The 9135-nt window shown below is 45.6% G+C and overlaps 1 protein-coding gene across 1 annotated transcript; it reads left to right on the forward strand.

Annotated features, from left to right (window-relative positions):
* The first annotated feature begins 6910 nt into the window (after positions 1–6910).
* LOC125547941 (lecithin-cholesterol acyltransferase-like 1) lies at positions 6911–8503 on the forward strand. The gene is made up of 2 exons (XM_048711671.1): positions 6911–7447; positions 7531–8503. Exons 1-2 carry the CDS (start codon positions 7080–7082, stop codon positions 8405–8407), a joined length of 1245 nt encoding a protein of 414 aa, XP_048567628.1. The 5' UTR covers positions 6911–7079; the 3' UTR covers positions 8408–8503.
* Positions 8504–9135: the final 632 nt, after the last annotated feature.

A 9135-nucleotide genomic window follows, 5' to 3' on the forward strand; every position in this document is an offset into this window, starting at 1 on the left:
CCAATCCGTATTCCCGCAAAAAAAAGGAAGCCAATCCGTATGCGCTCCTGACCGTAAATATACCAGACTTCTCAAAATGACAAGCCAAACAAAAACAATCCTCAACATCCGAAGACGGTAGTTTGATATTGCATATTGCTTCAGCGTCAAAAGGATAGAAAAGTCGGCGGATTAAATCAGTGTTCCATTCTCTCTTACCCGCTTCCATCAGTTGGTTGACCCAACGAAGTCTAGATCTTTTGATAAAATTTGCTGATTTGAGCCCCTCTTTTCTAGGAATCCATTGGTCTCTCTGAATTTGGATGCTTTTACCATCTCCAAATCAGACCCTTCTTAAGCAACTCAAGCCCAAACTCGATATCCCACCAAACAGAGATGCATCCGAAGCAAAAACTGTGTCCAAGAGCCCACCATTTGGATAATACTTTGATTTCAACACTAGCACACAGGCTATCCAGTTGCTGCTGCAATCTCCAACTCTACCTGGCTAAGAGAACTTGATTAAAGAGCACCATATCTCGAAAACCAATACCTCCCACACGTTTAGATTTGACCATTTGCTCGCCAAAAGTCTCTAATAAGTTTTCCATACTTTTCGCAGAAATTCTGTGTCATCTTGAGAGCTCCCATAGGATAGGTTGGAAGGGCTTGCACCACTGCTTTGACATGTATTTCTTTGGCCGCATGAGACATGTACTTTTCTGAGCAGTGGGTACTTTTCTGTGCAATACCCCGTTATCATGGTACAGTACATACATGATTTCATCCAAAAAGAATAAATCGAAACTCACACATACATACATACTAATAGTTTGTGAGTCGTTTGCTGCCTCGCAAACCATCAACACCACATTGTTCTGAATTTGCCTTACAATGGCAGATGGTGTGACTTCTTTTCCTGAGACCTTCTATCTCTTATCGGGTCAGCAACGTGGAAGATGTCCCCTTGCTGATCCGATAATGGTCTGATTATAATCTTACTACTATAATCATGCCTCAGGTGACCCAGCTGCATCCAGGCATGTCAACAGCACTCTTCACGTCCCCTGACGGTGCTGCATTAATCTCGCTTCCTTCCCCGCAACCGAGCACCAACCTCTCATAATTTCCACTACCATCGGGTTGCAGAGCTTTCAGTTGCTGCGCCGCCATGCTCCCCACCGAGCTGTCCTTATGAGCCAAACAAGAATGCAAAAGGGTAGACCACGCCAACACATTTGGCGGGAGCAGCATGTTCTGAAGCAGGGCATGCGCCTCTTCCAGCCTCCCTGTGCGACCGAGGAGATCGATGACACTGATGTAGTGGTCAAGTGTCCGCTCCACTCCATACTTTTCAGTCATGGAGTTGAAATAACCTAGGCCCTCGGGGACCAATCCAGCACGGCTGCATGATGTCAGTATGGCGATGAAGATGTTGCCAGTGTAAATTTTCAGCTCAAGAGCACGCTCTGCGGCCACGAGTGCTTGCTTGCCTAGACCATTCTGGCCAAGCCCCTGTATCACTGAGTTCCATGATCCGGTGTCTCTTACTCTTGTTTCATCAAACACCTGCTGCAGATCCCGTGTCATGCCACAGCTGCTGTACATGCTGATCAGAGAATTGCAGAGGAAGGCACTGCTGCTGCGACAAAGACTGTTCTTCACCGTGCGTGCATGGACTTGCCTCCCCAAAACAAGAAACGCCAGCACCGAGCAGACCTGCAGAGCAGTTGTGTATGTGGAAACGCATGGCTTGACATTGCCTTCCAGTCCCACCAAATGGACGGAGATGCGGAGTGCGTCTTCTCCACGGCGGTTCTCCAACAAGCAGGACATTATGATGTTCCATGAGAATGAATCCTTGTTACTCATAGATGTGGAGAGCTCAAGAGCCTTGCTGTCGAGCTTATGCCATGAGTATCCACTCATCATGGTGTTCCATGAAGAGATGTCCTTGTACCGCATCCCATGGAAGACCTTCTCGGCGTCAGACAGTGCACCCAGTTTTGCATGCACATCCATCGATCAACGCATTCCAAGCAAAGATGCAATCTTTGCTCCCTTGGTCCAAGAGCTTGACGATGAGCGAATGGAGCTGTGCCGCCATGGACAGCGACCCGAGGGCAACACAGGCATTGAGCAACGAGCTGAAGAAGTGGGCGTTGGGCAGAACCTTGCGCGCAAAGAGCTCACCGTAGAGGACTGCAAAAAGCTCAACAGCTCTATCGGGTTCACCATTGTGGACATGGCACGACAGCATGGCCGTCCAGGTGAACACATTATGCCCATCCAGTGGTAGCTGGTCGAAGAGACACGCGCCGTGGTGATTGCCCTGGCATGGGACAGGCCCCCGATCATGGTGGTGTATGAGGCCGCGTTCTTCTTGGGCATCTATCTCACTGAAGAAGTACGGCCGGCGTCGACGAGCGCGGCGTTCCAGGCCACCTGGTTCTTGCTAGGCATTGCGTCGAACAAGTCGAGGGCCCTCTCTGCTTGACCGGATTTGCCGGCATCGTTGAGCACGAGGCCCTTCAAGGCCGGAGGAGATGGAGGGGGGAAGCCCCCGAGCGGCTCTAGCGAGCGTCCGCGACGCCATGCGCCGCCGTCGCTCTTACAAACGTAGTAGCGTCCCTCGCGCCACGCAAAGGATTGGCTCATAGCAGTGTGAAGATCACAGAAAGTTTGGGGGATAGGGAGCACAGAAAGCTTGTCGCTGCATCTGTGCTTGACCAGGAATATACAAGTGAGCCTATGCGTCGCTTAGAATTTGTGGCACATCCCGTAAAAGTTCGTCTTATAAAATAGTGAGCCTGTGCTAAGCGTGGGTTGACGCTTACAGTGACTGATAGCTGGTTAGACTTTACTCCAAGCTTCCTGATCAGTAATCTGTTGACGGACTGCTCGGCGAATGCTTTTGTTGAATAAAGCTCTCACAAGTTCCCTGCAAAAATAAAAGTTTTACGGAATACTCTTAACATGTATTTACAATGTTTTTATAGGTTGACGTGTGTGTCGACAAAATAAATCTCGTATAGCCGGTGACGCCGGCTACGAGGAGAGCGGTTGGGGCCGAAATTTTGAAGCTATAAAATAAGAAGAGAAAATTGAAATTATGGTGGCCAGAGGACGGACCATTTTACGAGACCTAGTTTGTACTCCCTTTGTTCGGAATTACTTATCGCAGAAATAGATATATCTAGACATTTCTACGACAAGTAATTCCGAACGGAGGGAGTACGTTTTATCGTGCAGTCCTGTAAAATGGTGGTTATTTTACACTTCCGCTCTGCTAGAAATGCTCTTAGTGCGAGCTGGAAGGCAGCCGCATCAAGGATGCATATAATGGGCCAGCCCAGAAGCGAGTCGACCGCTTCTTCCAATTTCCGTTCCTCCGTTCTTCTTTTTCCATTTAAATTTGTTTATATTTCAAAAAATATTTTAAATACAAGCATTCCAAAACTTAAACATATTGAAATTTTCTTGAAAATGTTAACGCAATGTTAAAATTTTGTTAGCGTCAATTCAAAAAATGTAGAGATATTAAAAAAACCAAACACATACCCACAAATAAAAGTTCAAACACATACATTTGAAATGTTAATCATGATTTTTGTAAATGTGCATAAATAAATGTTCCAGATGTATACAAAGAAGGTACAACATGTATGAAAAAATAGACATTGAAAACATGTATTTAAAAATGTTAAACATGTACTCCCTCCGTTTCTAAATGTAAATCTTTGTAGAGATTTCATTATGAACCACATACGGATGTATATAGATGCATTTTATAGTATAGATTCACTTATTTTGCTCCGTATGTGGTCCATAGTGAAATCTCTCCAAAGATTTATATTTAGGAACAGAGGGAGTATAAAAAATGTTCCTAGTGCATGAAAAAATGTACAAGGTGTATGAAAAACAAGTAGACATAAAAAATCAAAAAACGTTGATCATGCATTTGAAAAATGTTAAACATGTATATTAAAAATTTCTTGATGTATAAGAAAAATGTACAACGTGTATGATAAAATGTTTACCTCAAAATATATTTTTGAAAAAATGTTATATATGAAAAATGTTAAAGGGATATAAAAAATGTTTATATGTATACCAAAATGTGTAATGTGTATGAACGATAAAATACACATCAACACATATATTTGGGAAAATGTTAATAAGATATTTAGAAAATGTTCAACGTGTACACAAAAAAAGTTCAGATGTATATGAAAAATGTTTCATGTGTTCAGAAAATGTTGATCCTCTATAAAATAATGTTCCTTTTCTATATGAAAAGGGAAAGAAAAAACCAACACAGAACCAAAAGAAAAAAAGGAAAAATAAAAACCAAAGAAAATGAATGCAAAAGAATGAAAACAATGAAAACCAAAAAAACACAAAGAAAAACAAAAAAAACAAGAAAGAAACGAAGAAAAGCAAAGTAATAGAAAAAGAAAAAACCCAACAAAACAAAGAAAATCTACGAAACACAAAGAAAATGGGAAAGAAAAGAAAAAATAGTGAAAATTGAGAAAGAGACAGAGAACACTGATGAAAAACGAAGAAAACAGGAATAACCAAAGAAAACAAGGGGAAAAGAAAGAAAACTGAAAGGAAGAACAAAAAAATGAAAAAATGAAACAAAGAAAACCGTAGTAGCGAGCACACCAAACAACGAGCGAGCAAGCGTGAAGAAACGTTAGAAATGGGCCAGCCCAGTATTGTAAAGGAATCGAAATGGGAAAGCAACCATGGGTACTCATCCGAAATACTCGTAAGACTTACATCAAATCTACACAATAGATATGCATCGGTATCAAAGGAAAGGGGTAATATATGTGGACTATACTGCAGAAATGCCAGAACAAGGGGGAGAAATCCTATCGAAGACTACATCTTCTTGCAGCCATCATTTTGTAGCAGTAGAAGAGCGGAGTATTATATGGTATCATCTTGTACATATGTACATCAATAATACCGCTCGGTGATCCTCTCCTCATCCCCCTGAGAGAAAGCGATCACCGGATGTATTTTTCTGTTATCTGGGTGTGTTTTAATAAGTATCCGGTTTTAGTTGTAAGAGGTCGAGATACAACTCCAAGTTATCCTGTTACCTCAACTACTCTGCCCTCCAGGACACTAGCAACGTGTCGTGCTTCGCCTCTACATCAACTACTCTGCCCTCCAGGACCCTGGCAACGTGTCGTGCTTCGTGGAACAAATGAGCTCCGTGTATGACCCCACCGCCGTGCGCCCCCTTCTTCGGCTCCACCCAAGCCTTCCGCTATCCCGATCCAGATTGCAAGTAAGTAGCAATCAATTATTTCTGAATAAACTCGGCTGAAATTTCTCAGTTTTCCTCATGAGCTGGTGATATCAAATCAAAAAAATGCTCAGGAACTTCTCCTACATGAGCACGTTGGTGGAGAGGCTAGAAAGGATGGGGGTACCGCGATGGCGAGACCATGTTCGACGCGCCCTACGACTTCCAGTACGTCGTCACGCCGGTGGGGCGCCCGTACAAGGTCGGCAACACCTTCTTCCAGGCGCTCAAGGGCCTCGTCGAGAGGGTGAGCGGGCTTAACGGCGGCAGGCCAGTGGTGCTCACCACCCACAGCTTCGGCCTGGCGCCAGTGGTTCGTGCCCACGGCCGCCCAGTGGGGCGGCATCGTCCTGGGGATATGACATCAGAGGATCTCTAGGGGGAAAATTCCAATTTTTGAGGAAGGTTCAACTTTTTTTTGAGCACTAATTTTATCTTTTCGACCCTGAGCTCCCCCAATGTCATATTGTTATGAATGTTTGCACGCACATAGAAAACTAGTTAATGTTTGATGTAAAAAATCAGTTTTTTATATATATTTCAAATTTATTGTTCACCCAGCATGATATGAGCTCGTGTTCAGTTATGGATTTCCACGTCAGAGGCTGCTTTTTGTTGTGTTGGAACGGTTATTCCCTCTAGTGTCTTCTAATGTGTGCTACGATGTGTTGCAAACTATGGTAGTAAGAAGACCGAAACAGCCAATGGAGGCCGAGCGGTTTCAAATATAATTTTCTAAAGGAATTTATTTTTTCGGGAAGACACACGCTCGCGCGCGCACACACACACTTCCTCATCCAATTTTTCACATGTTCGTGCGGAGCATATACTCCCTCCGTTTCTAAAAAGACAAATATTTAGGAACTGAGGAAGTATAAGTTTCTATGGATTTATTTTTTTATTTTTTTATTTTTTTATAACTATTAAATATAATTTTCGATCTTTTTTTAAAAGGCTCCATAAAGCCCGTCCTGCAAATATTCACACGCATGTATCATACTCTTGATCTCGAAAAAAAATTAGGATACTCCTTTTTTAAAAGAAAGTACTATCTCAGTTCAGGTTTATTTGTCCTTTTTTTATTTTGTGTCGGACTTTGATGTTAGATTTAACTAGCAAAATATATGTTATATACCACAAAAATAATATCATTGCAAACTTCTTTCAAATACAAACCCATCAATATGATTTTTATGGAATACGATTTAAATTTTATCGGTCAAATATGTGGTCAAACTTTGACACAAAATGTAAAATGGACCAATAAATCAGGACGGAGATAGTACCCACTGATCCATGTTAAAAAAGAAAAGGCTCAAATGGTACGATCCCTCCGTCACTTCATAATGGAGTCTTCACGAAATCCTCGAAAATGATTCTGTGCACACATCCGCGTGGTCAATATTTCAAGTGTCAAACGCTGCCTTCTATTCAAACATAAAAAACATGGACGTGTCCAAAGGACCTTGGCACCATGCCTAGTCTTCCTTGTTTAGAGGAGAATCAAAGAATTACTAGTGATTTTCCTAAGCAGACGTTCACATCCGGTGCCCCTTGGGTCTCACAAGCAAAATGTCAAGAACTACTACTGTACTTTAATCCACATGGACCAACTGATGCGCATTGTGGATAGGAGCGACATGGGATGCTTCGTGTATAAAATGTGAATTGGTCGCAAGCCCCCAATCAACACCCATCTCGCCTACCACCATCTGCAGATTGGACAAAAGGAGTACGACTCTGAATTAACTTTGATCATTCCATCGGCCCATCCATGGCGATCCCGTTGCTTCTTGCGCAGTTACTACTGGCAGTGGCACTAGCAGCGGTGCAAGCGGCGCCGCGCTTGCACCCCGTCGTCCTGGTGCCGGGCTACGCCACCAACGAGCTGGACGCGCGGCTCACCAAGCTCTACCGGCCGTCGTCGCCGGGCTGCGGGGCGCGCAAGGAGGAGGGGTGGTTCCGCCTCTACCTCAACTATTCCGCCCTCCAGGACCCCGGCAACGTGCCGTGCTTCGCGGAGCAGATGAGCTCTGTGTACGACCCCGCCGCCGACGACTACTCCAACGTCCCCGGCGTGGAGACGCGCGTCCCCTTCTTCGGCTCCACCCAAGCCTTCCGCTACCCCGATCCTGACCGCAAGTAAGTACTAGCTATCGATTGCTCAATCGTGTCGTGCCCATAATTATGAATCAAAATCGGCTGAAATTTCTCGATTTTTCAAGGAATTTCTCCTACATGAGCACGTTTATCGAGCGGTTGGAGAAGATGGGGTACCGCGACGGCGAGACCATGTTCGGCGCGCCCTACGACTTCCGGTACGCCGTCGCGCCGGTGGGGCACCCGTCCAGGGTGGGCGACGCCTTCTTCCGGGCGCTCAAGGGCCTCGTCGAGAGGGCGAGCGGGCTTAACGGCGGCATGCCGGTGGTGATCGCCACCTACAGCGCCGGCGGCCCGCTGGCGCACCAGTTCCTCGTCCGCCAGCCGCTGGCCTGGCGCCAGCGGTTCGTGCGGCGGTTCGTGCCCATCGCCGCCCCGTGGGGCGGCATCGTCCTGGGGATGCTGACGCTCGTCTCCGGGAACAACATGGGCCTGCCGTTCGTCGAGCCGCGCGCGCTGCTGCGGCAAGGCAGGAGCCTGCAGAGCAGCCTATGGATACTGCCCAGCCCGGCCGCCTTCGGCACCGCGACGCCGTTGGCTACCACGAAGAGCAGGAACTACTCGGCCGGCGACGTGGCGGACTACCTCGTCGCCATCGGGTTTGGCGAGGCCGTCAGGCCGTACAAGTCCCGTGTGCTGCCGCTGTTTGGCGGGGAGCTGCCGCATCCCGGGGTGCCGGTGACCTCCGTCATCGGGGTCGGGGTGGGGACAACTGAAAGGATAGTGTATCCCGGGGATGACTTCGACGCGACGCCGTCTGTGGTCGCCGGAGACGGCGACGGGGTGGTGAACCTGGCGAGCGCCATGGCGGTGGAGACGCCGTGGAGCCGCCGTGGTGGGGATTTTAGGATGGTCAAGGTGCTCAACATGTCTCATAATGCCCTTGTGGTGGATGATCGAGCGCTTGAGATCATCATGCGAGAGATTCAACGGGCTGATTAGGTAATCGGTTTTGCTACAACTCAGCTCAGTTGTAGTTATGGTCTCATTCACCTGGACAGCCGTTGGATCAAAAGCATTCTGACATTCGTGTGTTGTTGTGTCCTTGTTCAATCGTTCACCGTGCAGCGGTCTTGTTAATGGGCCTTTTTCGCGAGCTTTTGCTCGTTGGTTCGATGCTACCAGCTGCTTTATCCCTGGGTCGTCATGTTTGATTTGACCAGCCTGATGGTCTTTCTTTCATTCATGTAAATATTCTGACGGTTCAATAAAAAGTTTCAGAGTTTGTAAAAAAAAAACCAGCTACTGTTTTCTAGGATGCTACTTCACATTGTGAACGTGATACTTTTTGTACTGTTTAATTTGGACATTGGTACACTCTTTCAAGCTTCATGCTTTAAAAGTCCACATACAATCAGTTTTATTATTATATTTTTATCTTTTTCTCATTCTTGATTTTTTTTCTTTTTTGTTGTTGTTGTTCTTCATTTTTTTGATATCTTTTTCTATTTTCATGGGACAAGGTGGGTCTCAACTAGGCTTCTTTCACGCCATTAGTCGTAGATCAAATTATGTTGTGATTCTATAAAGGCGGGTTCGCAACTGCATGTTTTTAAGACGTGCAACAACTTTATGTTTTTAAGGTGGATCGTAACTTATGACACACTCGTTTATAATTGTGCACTAATTATACAGGCATCACGCATCATTCTAGATTAGACAGAGAATAT

The sequence above is a fragment of the Triticum urartu genome, chromosome 3 (genome assembly GCF_003073215.2).
Source record: "Triticum urartu cultivar G1812 chromosome 3, Tu2.1, whole genome shotgun sequence".
Lineage (NCBI taxonomy): Eukaryota > Viridiplantae > Streptophyta > Magnoliopsida > Poales > Poaceae > Triticum > Triticum urartu.

Bases quoted from the DNA above. Each gene is read 5' to 3' on its own strand.
- LOC125547941 (XM_048711671.1), top strand. From the start codon at position 7,080: ATGGCGATCCCGTTGCTTCTTGCGCAGTTACTACTGGCAGTGGCACTA. The intron at 7,448-7,530 runs GTAAGTACTAGC...CGATTTTTCAAG, and splicing joins TACCCCGATCCTGACCGCAA to GAATTTCTCCTACATGAGCA.